General features: G+C 34.2%; 1 protein-coding gene across 1 annotated transcript in view; it reads right to left on the reverse strand.

Annotated features, from left to right (window-relative positions):
* SEMA3E (semaphorin 3E) overlaps positions 1-23796 on the reverse strand; it is a 345931-nt gene that overhangs the window by 77220 nt on the left and 244915 nt on the right. Inside the window, exon 5 of the mRNA XM_020999789.2 lies at positions 12911-13004. Coding sequence (XP_020855448.1) covers positions 12911-13004 — 94 coding nt within the window. The remainder of the gene's footprint in view (positions 1-12910; positions 13005-23796) is intronic.

A 23796-nucleotide genomic window follows, 5' to 3' on the forward strand; every position in this document is an offset into this window, starting at 1 on the left:
GTGTCAAAGGAGAAGTTCATATGGTTTGTCCAGGTTTCCAACATTTGAATATGAAAGATCAGTCAGAAACTTAAGAATACTGGATTTAGAGGCAGATAATCTGAATTAAAACCTGAGGCTCACTACCTGTGTGACTTCTCTATTTTGCTAGACTTCTGTAAAGAGAAATCAACTGTCCATAAGGTCCTGTTCAGCTTTAAAGCCTATGAATTTGCCTCTAATGAAAATGTGCAGTGAATGTTATAAAATCTTATCTAAAACTGAGTATATTTTAGCAAAGGCTGGAGAAAATCATAAGAAAAAAACATGAAACATCAAAAACAAGTCAGCAATTTATGTGCAGAATGTCAAAATGTACATGAGAACATTTTAACTTCCCCCAAAGGAATGACATAATGCATGTTGGCACACTACTGGCACCTGGAGAATGGTAACAGTTAAATTACAATTGGAGCTACATCAGAATGAAATGGGGCAATTTTGCTGTGAGCTAAACTCAAAATGAAAATATCCTTTTTGTAAAACATTTCTGACTCTTTCCCAACACAAGTCAAAATCTTATTCAGGCAAGAGAATAAAAGTAGTATTAAAATAAAAAATAAAACATCCTTAGTTGATAGGACAGAGGTAGTTTCTCTTAATAAAAATAATGTCACATTTAAATAAAATTTCAAAGTTTATGAAATACTTTTAGATAATGCTATTGAACGATTCTGAGGGATATAAAGCAAAATTTCTTCAAACTGTAAAATCTAATATAATGAGCCACCAAACCAAACACTTTATTTTCTTGGACTATGAGTCAGAAAAACAATAAAGTCATTAGCAAATTATACTTAAGCTTATTTAGCTTAGTGCTAGACCCTGTTATACAGGTGAAATTTTTGAAGGAGTTCCCATGCATGTACTACTTTCATTACTTCATATCACAATCCATCCAAGTCATTTCATCCTTTGAAATTTTTATACATTACCTACCACAAATCCTCCATAGTGGATTTACCCAATATGCTGGAAGCCTTTCTCTAGATGTTTTAGCTTTTCTTAAATATGAGTGTGGTTTGTAATATGTAACCCTTACATCTGCTATCTGAATGGACTATCTTATTCATACATTTCCTTGAAGAAATATTTTATGTGACTTTTTACATAGAAGCCATCATTTTTTATATGGTGCAGGCTACTTAAAACCATCATGCATCTCTTTTTCTGCACTTCTGGTCACCTACACTTATGATTCTTTGGAAATTGTGATATTCCATGAGTCACAACCACTTAACTTCCCTCAGAGAATGGTGATTTTAAAAGGATAAGTCTTTGTGCCATTGAGTGTTTGGAAACATTCAGGATTCTGTGCAATTTTCTCAAATGCAATCTGGCTTTCTCTTCTCCTACTATTCAGGTGGTCATCCAGTTTATCTCCAGGATTAACACATTGATGGATTCCTGCATGTGCCCCCCCCCAAGGATTAGTTTGATGAACTACACGCTCACTGGGCACTCAGTGCAGCCTCTGAGACTAAGATGCAACAGATCTATCCTCTGCTGCTTGTGGTAATTTTGCCTTGACAATTAACACCAAGAAAACAGAAGTTCTCCACCAGATGGCACTGAACCATCGATATGTGGAAACACTGGTTACAGCAAATGGAGAAACTTTGAATGCTGTGGATAAGTTCACTTATCTTGGCAGTCTATTTTTCAGGGATGTCTACATAGATGATGAAGTTGATGTATGCATTGCCAGAGCTAGCTCAGTGTTTGGAGGCTCCAAGGAAAACATGGGAAAAGAAGAGGTATTAGATTTCCTACCAAAATGAAGGTCTACAGAGCCATTGTGCTGACCTCATTGTTGTATGCCTGTGAAACCTGGACAGTATACCTGCACCATGACAGGAAATTGAATCTTTTCCATTTGAATTGTATTAGGAAGATTCTGAAGATTACTTGGCAAGATAAGGAACTAAATACTGAGTGCTTTCGCAAGTTTAACTGACAAGCATTCAAACTCTACTGCAGAGAGTTCAACTCTGGTGGGTTGGTCATGCTCAAATGCCAATTTGCCTAAAAGACTATTTTACAGAGCACTCACACAAGGCATGTGCTCACATGGAGGTCAAAAGAAGTGATACAAGGACACTCTCAAATTCTCCATGAAAAACTTTGGAATCAACTATGAGACATGGAAGACACTGTCACAGGACTACCCAGCATTGTGTGCTAGCATCAAAGAAGGCACTGTACACTATGAGCAAAGCAGAATTGTAGCAGCTCAAAAGAAACAACAGATGTGCAAATTCTGAGACATCTCCATCCCAAATGTTGATATGGACTATTTGTGCCTGACTATGGTAGAGCTTTCTGAGTTCATATTGGTCTGATCAGCCACAGTTGAACACACTGTACATTGACCCTGGCATAGTATATTTCCTTAGTCCACCAGAACTTTCCTATGTTTTGTAACATGGAGTAATATTGGTGCAGCACTGATTTAATCATTTTTCATTGTGGTCACCTGTGCTAAAATCTTCCAAGTCAATTCTCATATTTTCAATAGAGATATTATCAACATATTTAGATTTTGTGTGTGTATGTAAAGATTTTACAGAGATGAAAATGTAGGTAGTAGGTAGCTGCTGATTGATTTCTTGGTTATTTTTTTTCTGGGGGGACAAAACTGTCTCTGATTTCTTTATATTCTTTTGAATAGTTTCCTCTCATCAATATCATAAGAATACATTCTCTGTGCCTTTAAAATTTGATTGCCTTCAGTACAGATTTTTTCTGTAGGCACTTTTTCAGGTCCAGCCATTTTTCCCAACTTCATATTCTTTCTTAAATGTCATCACTTCTTGATTTAGCACACTGGATGCTGAGATAATAGAATCCAAATATGTTTATTTTGCATTGTTATTAAAGATGAGGAAATGTAACTACAAAATCATGAACAATTTTATTCCATCTTTCATTTATGTGTTATTCTCCTTCAAGTTTGTCATTATAACAACTTGGAATGATCTGGTTTAGCTGATTCTCATGTTTTCTCAAGTTTTCTGCAGGATGATCCCACCTCTATTACTTTGTGCTATTTTTATAAGGCAATAATACAACTGGTAATCTTCTTCCATTCCCCATTAATGATTTACATACTTTCATAAATTTGTATTCTAATGTGGTGTTGTCCTTAACTGCCGTGTCTCTATTTGGAACAGAGAAAAAAAATTTTTTTTTTAAAAGCCAGTTTCTGGTTTCCTTTGTTCTCCTAGTTGGAGCAGCTGTATTCAAGGTCAATTGCTTTACTTCTATATGTTTCTCATTTTTCAAATTCAGCAGATTTTGTTGGAATTGTAATTATATTCAGTATTTTATTATCTTGTTCCTTTCTTTTAATTTGGCATTCATTTTAGTATTTACTCCTACTGATTCTCTATCTGATGATAATGTCCTACAACATACATTGATATATACACAGCAATACACATCATTTTACAGTGATCTGACACTAATCATCAAAACTACAAAGCTTCTTTTGATATAATCCCCAAATGAAATGATGTCCTTTGTTTTCTTTGGGAGCACAAAGACACTAAATCTGACAACACCTTTATTAGCTTTTCCAAGGAAAGCTCTTAAACTCTTTCATTTTTTTCATTTAGTTTCAACTTTTATGTCTCCTGGTGGCTTTTATAAAAAGAATATCAACAATGATGTAGTTATTTGTATTTTATTTCACAGAAATTAATTTTTATTAACAATTGAAAGTTAATTTAATTAAATTATCCATTAAAATTAAAAGTCTCAAAGCTTTGATTTATAGCACCTATGACCTTCTTTTCTGATAGTTATTTATATTTTATTTTATAGAAATTAATTTTATTAACAATTGAAAGTTAATTTAAATAAATTATTAATTAAAATTAAAAGTCTCAAAGCTATTTGATTTATAGCACCTATGACCTTCTTTTCTGACACTTCGTTACTATGGAAGCAGAAGAGGGGACACCCTAGGTTGAGGGACATTTGAAATTTTTTGTTGTTGTTGTTTCATGGATTTCTTTTTTTTCTTTTTCTTTTCATTTATTTATTTATTTATTTAATTTTAGTTTGCAACATTCACTTCCATAAGATTTTGAGTTTAAAATTTTCTTCCCCTCTTTCTCCTCCCCCCTTCCCAAGATGGTGTGCAGTCTGATATAGGCTCTACTTATGCATTCATATTAAGCATATTTTCACATTAGTGATGATGTATAGAAGAATTCGAACTAATGGGAGGAACTACAAGGAAGGAGAAATTTTTAAAAATAGCAAAAGAAAAGGAGAATAAATAGTATGCTTCCATCTGCATTTGGACTCCATAGTTCTTTCTCTGGATGTGGATAGTATTTTCCATCATTGAGTATTTTGGAGTTGTCTTAGATCCTTGCTTTACTGAGAAGAGCTAAGTCTATCAAAGTCAGTCATCACACAATGTGGCTGTTACTGTGTAAAATGTTCTGGTTCTGCTCATATCGCTCAGCATCTGTTCATATAGGTCTTTCCAGGTTTTTCTGAAGTCTGTCTGCTCATCATTTCTTATAGCACAATAGTATTCCCTTACATTAATATACCACAACTTATTCAGCCATTCCCCAAGTGATAGGCATCCCCTCAATTTCCAATTCTTTGCCACCACAAAAAAAGCTGCTATAAATAGTTTTGTACCTGTGGGTCCTCTTCCCATTTTTATGATCTCTTTGGGATACAGCCCTAAAAGTGCTATTGCTGGGTCAATGTTTCATGGATTTCTATAGCAAAAGCATTCATCACCTAATGGCCAAGTTGATGGTGATAAGCCTCTCCATACTTATTTAGGCTAATCCTTGGACAGCAGGTGCTGTTTGTGATTTGCTAATCTATTCAAAGACTTTCTAGATTAGGAGAATCTGCCAATATCACTTGGCTTACATAGATTTCATGAGTCCAGGATCATGTTTACATAATTTTGAGTTATGAGACTTTGTAGTGGCAGGAATATAGAGATACCTAAGGAGTACAGTATAGGCTGAGCACTGGCCTTCAAGTCAGAAAGATCTAAGGTCACATCCTACCTCTGATGGTTAAATGACTGGCAAGTCATTTAAATTCTCTCAACTTCAACTGTCTGATCTTTAAAATGAGTATAATGATGCTACTTTCTTCCCAAGCTTGTTGTGAAGGTCAGATGAGATGTGATATATATTTATACATATGTATGTATGTATGTATGAATACACATATATGTGTGTTTGCATATATATATACATATATATACATATATATACATATATATATATATATATATATATATACACATATACACACATGATACTTTGTAAAATATAAAGTATAAGATAAAAAAGATATTTTTAGGGGAGGCAACATGGTCAAGAGTCTACAGAACCAGCATCACAGCTGAAAAAAGGTAGATTCAAGTTTTGCCACCTTCGTATAATGGCTGTGTGACTCTGGGCAAGTCATTTAACTTCAAAGTTCCACAGGCCAAATGTTTCAGATAAAGTGCTTTGTTAGAGGGCAGACACTTCTCAGAAGAAATGCAAAATATTCCATATAAAATTCTGAATTCTGGTTGCTGTACTGCTAAAACAGTCAGTAGCCCCCTGCTATTATTTGTATAGATATTTAAAATAATGTAACTACTAATAAAGGAGTTTTACATGAGATACTTATAACTTTTCCTGTACCTTTTTGTCTGGATCTATCTTTTACTTCTGCCATGCTCTCCCTTATCTGTTCACATATAATAGACAAGTATTGGGTAATGTCTCATCATTGGAAATTCTTCAGTGATTTGTACAGGTCCTTGAACATACAATGTACTTAACAGATGTTATATGAATTGAAAGTTAAATTTAAATATCATATGCATAGTGAAGACAATATATAATGTCATCTGCAGGTTAATATTAGCTTTTTCTTATTTCTTGTCTGTGATTATACAGAATGCAGCCCTACCAGAAGCTTGAGCTACAGAGGGGATATGCTGACATTGATAATAATAAAACAAGTGATGCCACAGAAACACTAAACTAGCACTTTAAACCTAGCAAAAACACTTTACATACATTATCTCATTTGATTCTCAGAATTACTCCATGAGTTAGGACCTATAGCTATTCTTAGCTCTGTTTTACAGGTGAGAAAACTTGAGTTTCATAGAGGTTAAGTGCTTTACTTATGGTCACTGAGTGAGTGGATAGGACTTGAACCCAAATCTCCCTGACTTCAAGTCTAGCACTCTACCTACTATGCTGTTTCCCAATGTCTAGGACACCTTTGGAAATATGGGTGCAGAGATTAGGGAAGGGATTAATGACAAGGATATAGGTCTATGTAGTACTATCACCTGGCAAACCAGAAGCAAAGAAATGGTATTCATTATATCTGGCTTTTCCTTATAAAAGGAAGTGGGTGGCAGTAGGTGGCACAATGGAAAGAGCACCATCTCTGGAGTCAGGAGAACCTGAGTGCAAATCCAGCCTCAGACACTTGACACTTACTAGCTGTGTGACCCTGGGCAGGTCACTTAACCCCGATTGCCTTGGATAAAAAAAAAAAAAGAAAAAGGGAAGTGAAAGGGATTTTACTAGTTACAACACTAAAGTAATAAGTTTTTTTGGTATTGGGCTCAAAGGTAAGGTATGGATAGGGACTGTGTCTTCATTCCAACAGGGGGAAATTCCCTCTTTCAAAGCAGGTCAGTTTCTTCTCTGCCATGCAACTTTAGAGAGCTGCCTAAATCCCCAAGAGGTTAAAGCAACTTGCCCAGGGTCACAGATCCATTTTATGAAAGAAATTTAAAAAACTTTCCATGAAAGGAAGAACTTCCTAACTAGATCTATTCCAACATGTAATCAACTGCCTGAGGAAGCACTGGGTTACCCCTTCACTGTTCTTCAAGAGCAGGATAGTAGACCTTCTGTAGAGGATGCCATAAAGAAGATGAATATTTTATTATGGGTTTAACCTCAGCTCAAGTTGAACTTAAAACAAAGGCTCAGAGGCTAGCTCTCAATCTATTATAACATGCTGCCTTCCAGGCTCAAATAATTTCATGTTGCCTTCACAATATGTATGATATTTGAATCTATCATTCAATTTATTATTAGTTAAAAATTCTTAAGAAAAATAAAGCAACTGGTATCATTATTCATCTTAGATATTTCATTGTAATAAATATACTTTTGTGTCTCCATAAAAGTACTACGTACTGCTTTCTTGTGGTACACAGGTGATTTTGTTCTAAAAGAATATGCCAGAAAGTATAAGATTTGGCAGGTCCCATAGGTTGTAAAAGCTTCAAATATGGACCTTGAGGCCAACTGTGTGTATCTGTCATTTGAAGACCAGTCAAGCTGAACTTGGAGAGTTTTATTACCAAAAGTTTGTTGAGTGAGCAAAGAAAACTTTTGGACACAACAACTTATAAAACCATCTACTAAGGCAACTTAGTAGCCTTAGTGTAGACATTGGAATCTGTATTGTTTGGTACCTGATGGAACCACAGAAGCTGTGAAATAACAAAGAAATACTAAAGTAAGTAGCCATGTTACATGACTTTAATTCAGTACCAAGTGCATGTTTTATTCAGTCTTCTGCCCCACTTTCACTTCATATTTTAAAGAACCAACTGAAACTAATTTTGCAAGTACATTTAATGAGAAATTATAATTTTATTAAATTGCAAGTATAATGCTAATTTTACTTTTAATTTGAATTCTTATATAACTGACTACTCTCATAGCTAGTACAGAATCCACATCTTGGAGCTTAATACACAATTAATATAGATTGTCCCAAAAGTCTTTGTGCAGTTTTAAGCTTTAATAACTTCAGAAGTAAAAACGCTACAGAGTTATGAAAAAGAATTTGAAAGGTCACTTGCATACAAATGTAATATGGTAATGTTTAATTATAATTCAACCTAACCACTGTTGTTTGCAATTTTTGAACTTTGTAAAACCTTTTATCAGCTGTTGCTCAGTGAATGAAAGGATGGCAATTTTAATCTTAGCTTTAAGAAAGACTGAAAAAAAATTAAATGTACTTTTCAAAATTCCTAAAACCAAATAAGTGAAAGAAAATTTAAATAATTAAGCTCTCCAAAAATTTTTATACATTTGTAACATTTATACTTCTGAAGACTTGAAACTGCATCAAGACTTTTGAGATACTCTGTATAACACAAGCATAAAATCATAGTCTCTCGAGGTCATAAGGAAGCTAAAAAAGTTCTGTATTCTAATCCATAATAAAACAGTCATCTTCTTTATCCCCTACAATTGCTCCTGTGCTTGAAAAACAGTAAGGGGTAACCTAGTGCCTCCTCAAGCAGCTCATTACATTTTGGGATAGCTCTAGTTAGGAGTTGTTCTTTTCATTAAACCTAAACTTTCCTCTCTGCAACTTCCATTTACTACTGAGTAGACCAAATTTAATCCATCTTCCTTATGGCAGCCCTTCAACTATTTGAAAAATGATTACCTTAAGACCTAGACTAGACTATTTGAAAATGGCTACCTTAAGACCTAGACTGGACCCTAAATCTAACATTTAGACTGTACATAACTAGACTTGTACTGAAAAAGTAAAAATGTGGGTGGGACATCTACCAGGAGTAAAAAAGATGGTGTTGACATCAATATTTGCTTCTCTATTAACTAAGTGTAGGAGACTGTTGTTTCTTCTTCTAGAAGATGATCATTTTATCTGGCCTTGTTATCTCACAAGCTTGTTGCAATGATCCAATAAAATGGTGGATACAAAAACACATTATAAATTGTAAGACTACATACATATAAAGTATCATAACCATCATTCCATTCCAGCTCTACTTTTACACATCAGTAGGGAATGTATGGTTATAAAACATAATATAGGGCATTCTTTCACTGCTGGGGTTAACTTCACTGTGCTTGCCAAATTCCTACTCAGGTAGCTACATTTTTCCTGCCCACATTCCTGCTGCTTTTTCAATTGGTTGAATTATTCTTCACATCCTTTCTTTGAAAGTGCTGCTGGCTCACACTGGTTATCATGTTTCCACTCCAGCGGCTGCTGCATTTCAACAGTGAATGAATGATCTCTTGAAAGTACTTTGGGATGAAAGAGAATGGATAAATGTGAAGAATTATATTTTTATTTCTTTTCTTTGGAGAGATTATTCTATAACTTTTGTGTTTGGCTTGGAGAGCTCTTATAATTTGATTTCTGTTCTGAGTAAAAGGAAAAGCCACCCAGACAGTAAGCACTTTACATTTCAATGGAATGCAATTCTATTTGGAAGCGTAGTGGAAACTCACTTGAAATTGTCCCTTCTTGTAACATTCCCCCTCTTTTAATGTTCATCTTTTAAGTTCCAGACTCCAGAGATGCTAAGTGGTGATTGGTACATTTAAGAAAAAAGAAGACATTTTTGGTCTTGTTAAGAAGTAATGCTAAAAAAAAATAGTCTCCCATCTTCTAGATTCTCTTGCTATGGCTTAATCATGAAACATAACATAATGTACAACTTTCTTCCTATAATAACATTTTTGTTTTGTATTCTCATTCTTTTTAAATTCTTTTTACTCTTATTTAAATTGTTACTTCTTAAATTAACAGCTTAAATTTAAATAACTAGTTATTAAATTAGAATGACTATGCATTTATTTGAATAAATACATATGAAAGTCTTCAAATTTTTATGCTTAGAAAAGTCATTAATGAGTGCACAGTCACAGAGTCTTAGAATTTTAAAACTATAAAGAACCTAAGAGCATTGAAAAAGAAAAAAAGCAAATATAGGTATAAAGATATTGACATGTTATATACTTACATATTATATGGATATATTTGATGTGTACACATAAATTTTGTGACATCTAAAAACAATATCATATCACAAATCCTCTGATCCTTTACAATGGAAGCCGCTAAATCTTGTGTTATCTTAACTGTGGCTCCATGATATTTGAATTGTTTCTTTATGTCTGCTTGCAGTATTTTCTCCTTGACCTAGGAATTCTAGAATTTAGCTATAATATTACTGGTTGTTTTCATTTTGGGATCTTCCTCAGGAGGTGATCAGTGGAGTCTTTCAATTTCCAGTGTACTCTTTGGATCTAAGATATTGGGGGCAGTTTTCCTTGACAATTTCTGAAATATGATGAGTAGTTTTTTTTTTATTTTGACTTTAAGATCATCCAAAAATTCTTAAATGATCCCTCAATCTATTTTCCAGGCTTTTCTGTGTTGCTGTTTGCAGAGCTACTTCTGAGGGGTCTGCAAGTTTTCAGTGTTTCCAAGGTAGTGTAATTCAATTAGAGGTGTGGTTATGACTCTCCTCATCCAGGCTCTCTGATCTTTCCCAAGAAGAGCCCCTGCTCCCTTGAAGCCACAAGCATTGATGACTCCCTTGTGACTGACCCCAATCTCTTTTCTCTGATGAGGAACTAAGACCCAGAACTGCATATGGGCAATAGAGTTGATAATCAGTGCCAGCTATACCCAGGGCCAGCAAACAGCCCACTGAATCTCTTTCTAATCATCTGTGTGATCCCCTTACCATCTCTGAGCTGACATCTCTGGAAGCTGCTACTACTGCTGATGTCACTGCTGTTGCTGCCACCTCCAAGGCCCAATGTAGTAATAACTGCTGCCACATGAGTTGCCTCCAGGTAGGCTTCCACCCGGGTGTCACAGACCTTTCCTACGGAGCTCTTAAATTTGTTTTATTTTTTGTTTTTCTTTTTTTGTTTTTGCTAGGCAATAGGATTAAGTGACTTACCCTGGGTCACACAGGTAGTAATTGTCAAATGAATGAGGCCGGATTTGAACTCAGGTCCTCCTGACTCCAGGGCTGGTGCTCTATCCACTGTGCCACCTAGCTTCCCCCTTAAGTTTTCCTTAAGCCAGAAAAATGTCTCACCTTGACCTCCAAAATTTGATTTGAGAAAATTAATTTATTTATTTATTGGTAATTGGGGTTAAGTGACTTGCCCAGGGTTGCACAGCTAGTGTCAAGTGCTTGGTCTGAGGCCATATTTGAACTCAGGTCCTCCTGACTTCAGGGCTGGTGCTCTATCCACTGTGCCACCTAGCTGCCCTGAGAAAATTATTTTAAAGTTGTTTAGAGGAGAATATTGAAAGAGTTCAGTTGGATTGCTGCCTCTAATCTCCATTCCATAGTCTTTTCAAAATTTATTTCTGAGCCTCTAATTTTGTCCTTGAATGAAAAACCCTTTCTATAGCCTACTTTTGATAACTCATATTTTTTTTATAAATGCAAAAATTTACCATGTCTTCTGTTCACAACCCTGATGTAAATGGTATAATTATCATTATCTCTATTTTACAGATGGGGAAGCTAAATTTCAGAAAGGTAGAATGTTTTGTCCAATGTCTTAATGCTAATGAGTGGTAAAGGCAAAATTTAAAACCATTTTTTTCTGACTTCAAGACTTGTTATTACGATGGTTTTGCATGATAGGTGTATAACTGCAGCATAAGCTAATATTACTATTTAAATCTTTTATTTATGAAATTTCATCCCTAAAATGAACCAAAAACCCTGATAAATTCTAATTAATTAGAAAACCATGTAGAATTTTATATAATTCTAGCTATGTTGTTAAATCATCTTGGTTTTATATTCTTCTCTTATTAATAATCATACTCACATATTTCATGTGATAATTATAAATCCTGACAATTCAATAAGATATTCATATTTACTCAGAACCACCTAGCTAAGACTAAGGGAAAAACTTAACACTAGAATTAATTCATTTCTCTTAATACCTCTGGTGAGTTAGGTGCAAAGTATTGCTACCTTCAATTTTCAGCTGCAAATTCATCATCATTCAGGGATATTTTCACAAATGTGTCATTACAACTCCAAATAATACTGAAGTAAGAGAAAAAAAATCATTGTATGCTTGAATGCTTTTGAAGGAAGAAAGTCAAGGGTAGAACCAGAGTTGAAAACATTGTAAAGGAGATTTCAATTCATACACTGTTTAGATGAGATTATCTTTCAGGTCCTTTGTAAGTCAGGAATTCTGTGACTTGGTTATTCCAGATATAGTCTTAGATTTTTCCTAACTAGGGAGACTATATTAAAAACAAAATTAAAATATCCAGGGAGAACAAGCAATGTGTAGTTGATAGCTAGCCGTCCTTAAAGTCATGAAGGCATAGAGTCTATTCCAATTTTTCATATATTTTGGATGTGTGATCTACGGCTGGTCACTTCACCTCTCATTGGCCCTAAGCAATTCCCTGAGATTATCAGTTGTAAAACAGATGGTGATCCACTCTGGGAGAGAAAAATTTTTGTTGCTAAGAGTTCCATACATTTAGGAAATCAAAGGTCACAGAGGAAAATAACAGAATCTGCAGTGACTACATTTTAACCTTTCACAGTATATGTGTAAGTGAAGGGATAAAGTAAGAAATTTCAGAATTAATATTTTAGATGACCTACCAAAAAAACAGTGAAAACATAAGGAACAGAATATAGTAAAAGTGAATAGTCAATTATCTTCAGCAAATATTTTAGGAAGTACTCAAAATAAAAAAAGTTTTTCTTTCCCACATGGAAACTGGACTTACTAATAAAGTGAAGAAAATGAATTGTACTAAATATGTTTTTATAGTTAAGAAATTACTATTGTATCCAGCTATTAGGTGACAGTCAATTATGTTTTCAGGATGACACAAGCAATGTAACATCTGATCTTGCTTACATTAGCACTAGCTGCAATCTATATGAATGCCAGCCATATGCTTGGATGTAGGTCTGACAGGGTAAAAGAAATATTGACAACATTTTAAGGAATTGGCACATGCAGTTTTCATGATGACAGCATCCTGAAGATTGAGAGATAATTACCAATTAAAGTAGAAGTGAAGGAAGAATTGGGATCAAAAGGACATCTTCCTCTTCCTCGCTCAAATCTGTGTGATTCCAAATGAAATAGATGACCCTGGAAAGAAAACCGCAAAATCCATTAAAATTGCATAAAAATTAATGATGATTTAGTTTCTCCAATAACTTGTCACTCAAAGAAGAGTTCACTTTCTTAGGTAATATTTTCATCTCAGTGTTTTATTTCCTATGAAGAGATCACTGTTGAAGAGCATAAAATGTTCAGGTGCACACAGGACTTTGTAAATAAGCCCAAGTCTTTTACTGGCCCATACATATTTTGCCACATGTTCAGACATACCAAATCCAAGAAAACTAGGCAATGGAAGAAAACTAAGAAGTCAAGCCCCTTCATTTACTAAACAGATAGAAGAAAGATGGTTGATGGTGGTCTATAATGTCAGATGATATTAGGTCCTGATATGTGTCGGCACAAATCATCTAAAGCAGGGGTTCTTAACCTCATTGTGTCACAGACATGTGGGCAGTCTGTTGAAGCCTATGGACCACTTTTCAGAATGTTTTTGAACATATAGAATAAATTGAAGTAAATGCTAAATTTCAATTAGAGATTACTGGAAAAGTTGATGTGATTATTTCCTGTTCAACTTGATGGCCCACTGAAATCTATCTATGGACCCTTAAGGGGTTCCTAGACTCCAGGTTATGACCTTTTGAAATAAAGGAATAAAACTTTGATCAAGCAAAGTTATTGAAAATAAGTTTCAGTAAATCAAGTACAGAACTTTCAAAAATGAAATTAGGAATTTTAGAGAAGGAAGGTTGCATTTCAGCTATTCTCTTGAAGTTGAGTGACAACCACAAATTCTAACCCAGTGGGGTACTCTATCAAATTCAAATATTGGTTACTTTGCAGTCATGGCTTAGTGGTATAAATATCAAACATTTTCAATATTTTGTAGAAACAAGTAACTAGGTTTTCATTATTTTGAATAAGAAAAAATGAAGTTGAAGACCACAGAGAATACATGAGAGACTCGTTACTGTCTAAAAATAATGTTAAAGATTTACCTTGAAATGTAATCTTGCTAGCAAATATTTCAGTGTTAATGTTTGGTTTGAGTGCAAATGTACTGTAAAAAATGAAGACATCCATGAAAATGTTTCACCATTTAAGTTCCTACTTGATGCATGTAACCACAGAAATGCCCTTTCTGTTCATACCATTCAAAGGTTTTTAATAGTTATTTTTTCAAGGAATTTTCATCAAGCATGTCAACCACATTATAGATTAAACAAATTGCTTAGAAAATCAGTTATGAAAATTAATATTGTTGAAACTAAAGGGGGATGTCAATCAAGTGAGGAATAGCTGAACAAATTATGGTATATAAATTAATAGAAAACTACTGTAACATTAAAAATTATGAAAAGGACAGTTTCAGTGAAACATGGGAAGACTTGTATGAACCGATGCAGTGAAACAATCAGAACAGGAACAATTTAAACAATAACAACAGCACTGCAAAAACAAATCATCCTCAAAATCTTAGGAACTTTAATACAGACAATGACAAACCATAATTCCAGAGAACCAATGGTGAAATATTCCACCTCTTCAGAGAGAGGTGATGAACACAGCGGTTCAGAATAAGACATTTACGGCATGACCAAGGTGGGAGTTTCTTTTGCTTGACTATGCATATTTGTTGCAAGCAATGTGCTTTCCCTTTTAACAATTATTCAGTGGGTATGGGAATTTTCTCTACTAATACTAATTGATAACAAGTTTTGCAACTTACCTAAGTGGCACTTTAACAACAACAAAAATAAATTTTAAAAAATGGCTTGCCCATAATCACAGAGTCAGTACTGACAGCTCAACAATATTAACAAGCTTGAACTAAATACCTATTATATGCAAAGAACTGTTTCAGGTGCCGGGGACGTGGCTTATGATGTTCCATGCCACACTTAGAAATCAAAGTACTGTCTTAATTTTCTATATTCGTTTCCTTAGAATAATGATATCAGGAATAAGAATAATGAATTCCAGCTCATTACTTATCAAATAACAAAGTAAAAACAAATCTGCAAGGGTAATGGGTCATCTTTGCAATTTAGACTATCTGAATCAGAAAATATGAATATTTCAATTTAATAAAGTTTTGCCTGTTCTCAAAGGAGGGACTTAAAAGCCTGAGCATGACAATTGAAGGTAACTTTCACTTTAACTAATTATTTTGCCACTATTCTAATTTGACAGTAATCAAGTGATTATTCTAAGGGCAACTGTTGAATAAATGTTGAAAAATCAACATCTCATGGACATTTCAAAAAATGAAGTCAAAGATAGATGAACTACAGAAATAAAGCTCTTTTATATTTTCTTTTAAATAGGCATCAGTTACCAACATCAGGCAAAGAAGTGAATCTAGAATGTGACTTATTTACTGTTATTTTAGTGATATACTACTTATTCTCTAGATCAGTTAAATAACTCCATTCTTTACCTCATGCCATTTGTTGTTACTAATTTTAAGATTTAATTGTCATCGTATTGAAAGACATTGACTTTTTTAAAAAATAGTGTTTTTTAATGACTTTTGGTTTATAATATCATGGTAATCCCCTCACATATCCTTGAATCTTCCCTTATAACAATAAAATTAATTAAGTCAAACCAACCAGCCAATCAAGTATGCCTAACAGTGTAGGCAGTATTCTATATTTATACCACCTCTTTCCACCAAGAGAAGGAAAGTATGTTTCATTTCTTGTTCTCTGAGATGGACTGTTCAATGTAATTGGTCTGAGTTAACATCCCTTTCAATGTGATTTTGTTTGCATTACCGGTGTCATTGTGTATTTTGTTCTATCGTTTCTGCTTATCTTGCTCTGCATCAGTTTATACGAACTTTTGCTTGTTTCTTTGAATTCCTCATGTTCAGCTTTTCTTATGGTACAATAATATCATATATAATGAGCACCTACTTCATTTCTAGCTTTTTTTTAAACCACAAATAGGGCTCACTAATGTGTTCTTACAGATAATTTCAATTGGAGACTCAGATATGTTAATTCAGCATCTAGCACAATGAGTAGAAATTCAAAAATATTTCTTTAAGAAATTATGGCACTTGCATAAAAGCAACAGTATCAACTTGAAATATTACCATAAGCTTTAAAATAGCAACAGGTTAAATTTTTGCGTTTTTCCTTGTGTAGATGAAGTACTTGAGAACCAATGGAGACTCAAGAGAATACTGGTATGACAAGGAGATGAGTTCTGCAAATTAGATCTTAGGAATATTGTTAAACACTTAAAAGTCATGATTTTTTTTGCCTGATTATATAAATAATCATGCTTTTCTTGAATAAAAAATACCATTCTTAAAACCTGTCATGGTTGTAATATAAAATATTCAACTGAAGGGCAGAATAAGTGGGTCTTCGTGTTTTGTATAAACATAATTTTGTGTGAAATTTCAAATACATGGGGAAATGGAATTAAGATGACATAAAAACTCTCACATGACATGTGTTAATGTTTCATGCTGTAATGGATCTGTGAGCTTATCACTGTGGGAATTACCTTCACTTGTACATATGGAAACATAGCCGTGCCTTTGTTTTCATATAATATTCTTATGCTGGTGTGATAAACCCTCCTAAGACAGATTCATACTATATAATTCATCCAATATCAAAAGAGCACAAGAGCTACCCTTATGTCATCTTTTGCTCTGTTCATATGACTGGATAACCTCATTTTCTGATCATGAACTTTTTTGATTGATTTTATGTCAGTTCCTGCATGAAAGTTACTACTGGCAATACACTGTAGCCAACTGTAGTCATCATATATTTTTCCACTTTCCTTTGGATCAACTATATGTTCGATTGTTAAAAGATGTGTTACATGATCCATAGATATAAGTCATCACCATTAGAATATTGGTGTTAAAGTGATTTTTTCTTTGTTGTTTGTAATGAGTATCTTGTGATTATTGAAAGCACTATGCACTTTACCAAATATACTTTTGCCCTTTGTCTTCCTTCTATTTAACACATTGGGGCTCTGCTGCTTATTTATTTCAGTATGTCTTTAAGATAAAGGTTATTAGTATACATCAATGCAAAGGGTATCCTGTGAAACTACACCTGGACCAGGGGTCAACAACTATGGCTGATGGAACAATTCAGATCTAATGCCTGTTTCTATATAGCTCATGATTTAAAAACAGTTACCAGGGTGATGACCTGGTTACCAGGTTAAAGGTTACTACAGTAGAGGAAGTATCAAAAAAAAAAAGGAAAAGAAAAATAAAAAAAAGAGAGAGAGAGAAAGGGAAATGTAGAAGAGATGTTATGGAGATGAAATGAGAGGCCTTGACAACTGATTGGATATGGAGGTGAAAGGGAGTGAGGAGGTAAGAATGATACCTAGGATAAAAATATAGATAAGAACATGACATAAAAACCTGGATTTAGAGTTCTAGGACCTGGGCTTCAGTTCCCTTATCTGCAAAATAGAGGTTGGAATAATTTTTTTTACGGTCCCTTCCTGCTCTGAGTCAATTAAAATGGAGTATTCTGACTTTAAAGCCTTCATAATCCAATATGAGGAGGGACAAAATAGAGAACACAATAGAGTGAAATGTGTAAGAAAAATCAAAGGAGAGTGTGGCTATTTCCATTATAGGAGAAAAATATGAAATACATTCTTGTGAACTACACAGTATTATTTTTTACCTAAAGGAAATTATCTTAATCATACTCTTTGTCTTTGATCAAACTCAAAATGTCTTTAATGTTTAGTTAATTACCAATTCAATAATAAATGTACATTATGCTGAAAGTTCTCTGTAAATTTTAAACAATGTGCCTATTTCAATGAATGCTCTCATGAAATGATTAATAGGAAACGATAGAATTGTCTTCCATTGAGAGGATTTTGACAATCAAACAAACCAAAAAAATGAACCAATATGACATTGTCATTGACCCCAAAGCAATTCCCTTTTATGGTTCATGTAATAGGTGAGGGTGTGGTTTAACTACATGGAGAACATTGGGCACTATTTATGCTGTCTTTTCATTATCTGTGTTTTAACAGCTGGAATTTTGGCCAAAGCAATATGGTTTAAATTTACAAGGCATCACTTGCTTTCAAGGTAGACTACAATTTGGGTTTCACTGTAACATGGAGGGGACTTTCAGTGAGTGTTACTGGATTTGATGGAAAACAGGGCATTTAGATCATAAATGTTAACAGATGCACATGCTCATAAGAAAAAGATTTGCAAATTTTAAGTGGTGATTCTTTGTAAAGGACCTTTTACATCTTAAGCTTTGAGGGGAATACCCAAAGCATAAGGTGCCTGTTGTTAGCTATTTCTACTAGGGATGAGTCCCTGCATGAAAGATGTTAGATGTGTCACTGCACATGATGCCAACCTAAATGAAATAACAAGCTACACATTAATAAGTCAGCTTCATGGACTAACACTATAATTCTAGCCCTTCCTCATTTGAGTAACATTGCAATTCCCTAGAAGATGTCCAAAGAATAGTGAAGCATTACAGACATAATAAGACAATTCAATTTGTCATTTATTTTACTATCAATTTCCAGTGGTAAGAGTAAAAATCTTGTCCAAAAATACACTGGGGGAGGAATATTATTAATATTTCCATCTCTCCTGAAAAATAAGCAATGAGCTCATTTGATTTATGACTCTCTTGAATAAATAATCACAATATGTACTTCAACCTTTACTCCAACTAGTTAATAACATAGACACAAGCTATTTAAAGCTATAATTCATGAGAGTATTCATTTTTTCTTAGGAATGAAGAATTCTATTAATGTACTTTGAAAATTTTCCCTTAAGAGTAAACAAAATATAGAGAAAGAGAAGAAAAGAATAAAACTCATTACAAGAAATTAAACTTGAAGTATAAGAATTTCTATCCTCTCTCCCAAGTGAAAGTGACTTGTTTCCTATTACTTCTATCTATAGAAAACAAATGGGTAGATATATGTTCATAAGATCATAGATTTATTTAAAGCTGGAAAAATATTTTAGGAGGTGATTTCAATCCCCTCATGTTTACAGATGAGAAAGTTAAGGAAAAGAGAGATTAAATAACTGGCCCAAGGTCACATAGCTAATAACATTCTATTTATTATGTAATTATTCCTCCTCTATTCCTCCATTATTCTTTACAGCATCTTGTTGCTGACTCTCTAAAAAATGAATAATTTGCAATGTTTCTCAAAGGATCTATATCAGTTAACACCTTAGTTATTTAAGGAGAATTACAAACATTCATTTGACTTCCAATATCTTACAGGGCAGTAGTTGCTGCTAAAAAAGTAAGGAAAAAGTTATCTTTAACTCAATGCTAAAATGTATTTTAATAAACATTTATTTAAAGAGTAAGGCTCAAGAAAATATGGTTCTAAATTTCATATTAATTTTTATTTTATGATAAAGTCAAGTAAATTGTCTACAAGAATATCACTGACAAAGATCAAAATTGAATTTCTTTTGCTTATGTGGGTCTCATATACGTAAATGTAAATGAGTTGGTTTACTATAAATTATTTCTAAGATGCTTTACAGCACTAATATTCTTTAGTTCTATTAACTTCTGGTAAATAAATGCAAAGGCATATTGAATCGAATACAATGACATTCCCTATTCAGTACAAAAATATCATCTTTTAACAATTGTTACATATTTTAAAATGCTTACATGAAATAGATTTGATTCCTGACACCAAATCAATGACAAACATTAAATATGTTGTGACTCTAGAGGAAATTTCTGTCTTAGAGCTACAAAGGTTCTAGATATCTAAGGTTTAAAATTCATTGAAAGGTTGAGAAACTTTTGACTTAAATGATAGAAAATATATTTATGCAGTTCAAATAAAGCTAGTTCAATGCAGAATTGAACTTGTCTCTACCTGGCAAAGAACAGGCTATCCAAAGCCTCTCAGGTTTAAAATTATCTTCTAGTTTATTCCTATAAAACCAATATGTTAAATTTATGATTTTATCATTCGGAAAACCATCTCATGATTCACTCTGAATATGAAAAACTCAGGTGAGAATGAAGTAAGAACATGAGTTTCCAGGCCAGAAAGATAGGTAGGAAATAACTTTTATGATTACAGTTAAAAAGGTAACAAGATAGAACCATGAGTTAATAATTCAACATGGTTTATTATTATTATTATTATTGTTATTATTATCATCATGATAACATAGAGGCAGACATATGGTACAATGGAGAAGACATAGTCATGGAGAAAGACCTGAGTTTAAATCTGGCCTCAGGTACTTTATATCTATGGGACCCTGTGCATGTCTCTTAACCTCTGTTTGCATCAGTTCATTCATTTCTAAAATGGGTATGATAATAGCACATATCTACCAGTGTTGTGGCTATCAAATGAAATAAAATTTGTGAAGTTCTTTGAAAATTTTAAAGCACTATATAAATATTGGCTAATAATGATACTAGTATTTTCATTAAATGTTCATTTATAATTTTAGAGAAATCAGGAGGTCCCTTTCAACTTTGAGATCTTATCCCCTAAAACAGGAAGCCAAATAAAAGTATTATTTAACATATAATAATAACTTACATCCCTACCATATAGTGCTTTAACGTTCATTCAACAGACATGTATTAAAATGACTACCATGTGTGAGACACTGTATGAGGCTCTGGGGACATAGAGAAAAAAAATTCCTTCAACAATCCATTGAGAAAGAGAGTATAAGTACTAACTATTTGCCTCATTTTTCACTTGAGAAATTTGAGGTACAGTGAAAATAGATAATTTTAATAGAATCACACACTTAGTGAGCATTTGCCTCATTTTTCACTTGAGACTTCTGAGGTACAGTGAAATTAGGTAATTTTAATAGAATCACATGCTTAGTGAGCATCAGAGCAAAGATCTGAATGTGTCTCCTGCATATAGCCTTAGTGTTCTTTCCACTATATATCATAGCAATGTGACAAATACATTTCTATACATTAACAGTAAGCTGTATATTAAAATGATTCTACTGTAACCTTAGAAGGTAATTAAAATTCCATTTTAATTAATTCAATTAGGAAGACCTGGTGTGATAGGAGAACTATCTTAACCCTTCCCTCTCTCCCCCATGTCATACAGAGTAGGCTAATTTTTCCCTGAAAAGTACTGAGACATTACCAAAAACTTGCTTGGCTCAGGAAAATATGGGCTCAGACAACCGGTAATTTCCTCATCACCTAAGTACAAAGTAGGCAAGGCTGAATCAATTTCAGGTGTCCTTATTGAATATCCTTCTGCTTGTTGTTTTTGTTGTTGTTGTTGTTGTTGTTGTTGTTGTTGTTGTTGTTGTTGAGTCATTTTTCAGTCACGTCCAACTCTGTGTAACTCCATTTGGGATTTTCTTGGCAAAGAAACTGTAGTTTCTACTACACTGTAGTAGTTCTCCACTTCACTGATGATGAAACTGAGACAAACAGGGTTAAATGATTTGTTCAGGGTCACACAGCTAGTATGTGTCTGAAGCGGCATCTGATCTCTGGTCTTCCTGATTCCAGGCCCAACAATCTCTCCACTGTGCCACCTAGCTGCCCCAAGCATAGACCAAAACATTACTTATAATTACCCAGACAAAATGCTGATTAATAAAAATTTATATGTCAGCACCCTCAACATTCATGATGTCCAGGCAAATGCAACAAAAAAGCCTTCCAGGTACAGAGACTAAACTAAACTACTGGGAGACTGGCCTGAGTAAGAACCTACCCAGAATTACTGGGTACAGGGTCATACCATCTTTGAGGCCTTGGACAAATCACTCAACCTCTTAGTGACTCCAGACAATTACTTAAGATTTTGAATAAGAGAAGCAATACTGATCTGCCTTGGTGGAGGGAGTTTTCACATGGAGAGTTCTCTACACTAATGAAATCAAAGGTCTAAAGAAAACGAAAACTGCACAGGGAAATGTTTGGTATTGGATAAGATACAAAGCATAAGTATTTATGAAAGACAAGATCTATTATAGATTTCATGGCCTGTGATGGCACTGTTCATATAAAGATGAACAATTTCTACTAAGGTTCAATTTTAAAAATATCACTTGCTACTAACATGCTTTCCTAGACAGTGCAGTCTTACAGAATTAAAAATAGTGTTTATTCTTGGGAATTGGTGCAAAATGAGAGAAGTAAATTAGGTAACTTTTAAGGTCTCTCCCAGTTCTTTAGCCATGTTCTTACCTCTAGATCAGTCTGTGAGCCAAGGCCCCTTAGGACAGGAGAGCTATGGGAAGATATGATAGGTCCCGTGCTTTAAGCAATTTGTTTTCCTAAAGTTCCTAAGACTTGATTGGCTTCAGGAGTTAATGGTCAAGTCACCTAGCTTGTGACACAGCTTGCTGGTGGCCTGCAACCATAATGATTCAGAGTAGCTTTGAGATACAGAGTCAGAGTCAATCAACCTTTATAAGCACCTACTATATGTTTCCAGGCTCTGGGCTAAGCACTGAGGATACAGAGAAAGGCATAAGACAGTCCTTGCCCTCAAGGAGTGTAAAAGAAAGTATATGGGGTAGAGATAATGAAGTCCTGCAGCTGGGGAGGGAAATGATTTGATGAACTATGATTTACAGAATTACATCCCTTGGTTGCCCTCCTTGACTTAATTAATTCCAGAAAAGCAGAGGTGGAATGTTGCTACCTTCCTTAGTGGAGAGGAAGCTAGGTAGCAGAGATAATAGAGTGCTGGGCCTAAGGTCAGGAAGACTCATCTTCCCGATTTCAAGTCCAGCCTCAGACTAGTGTCTGTGTGACCCTGAGCAAGTCAATCAACCCTATTTGCTTCAGTTTCCTCACCTTTAAATGAGCTGGAGAAGGAAATACCAAACCACTCCAGTATCTGCCAAGAAAATTCCAGAAGGGGCCACAAAGAGTCAAAGGCAACTGGACTGAAATGATTAAACAACAACAACCATCTTAAATAGTGGAGGTTCTGGAAGGAGCTCTCCAATGTCCACCATCAACCTTGTCACAGGAGAGGGAAGGAGGGTCCCCAAGGGCAGAGGGTACTGAGGAGGTGTTAGTTTCAGAGTTGATTTGATCTTGCAGAATGATAAAATTTGGGAGATCATGAAGTCCAGGAGATCAGCCAAGTAGGAAATGCTTACCTACATGCATAAAATGGCATCATCACATGGAATTAAGGTACATTAGACTTGACAGATGTCCCAAGGCCAGGTGAGTGATGATACCCTGCCCTGCTGACTAGATACAGTACTGTATAGAGGCAAAGGGAGCCACTCAGTTCTACCAGAACTGAGCACTGTATTTTTTACATGCTATGAATGACTAAGTCACCATCCTTTTTGTTAACTGTTGAATGACTTGAATGCATCATTTTGCTCCAATATCAGAACTAAAGTATCAGGCAATCAGCCTGAATCAGGGTCGGCCGACTATACAAGAGTTAACCATCAAACGTTATCATTTTAATCCTTATTTAGCTCCAATGAAAGACTGCTCTAGGGATATTCTCTAAGAGACACATACATATATTAATTAATATTTTTTCAAATATAGTTGGATGCTGTTGTGATTAATATGAGAAAAATTCATTTAAATTATTTTTGATTTCATTGCTAAACTGTTTTTCTCAACCAAAAGATGACATTATTGAATTGTTGATTGATGATTAACATGAATGATCCAAGGTACTATTGTACTCAAAAAGGTTAGGAATAAATTGACCTAGATGATTATTCACTAGGTTTTTATCAGTGAATTAGGAAGAGTTGTTTAATTTAAAAGTTTTGTATCTTAGAATAACA

Source organism: Phascolarctos cinereus, unplaced genomic scaffold (genome assembly GCF_003287225.1).
Source record: "Phascolarctos cinereus isolate Bilbo 61053 unplaced genomic scaffold, phaCin_HiC Scaffold_1;HRSCAF=81, whole genome shotgun sequence".
NCBI lineage: Eukaryota > Metazoa > Chordata > Mammalia > Diprotodontia > Phascolarctidae > Phascolarctos > Phascolarctos cinereus.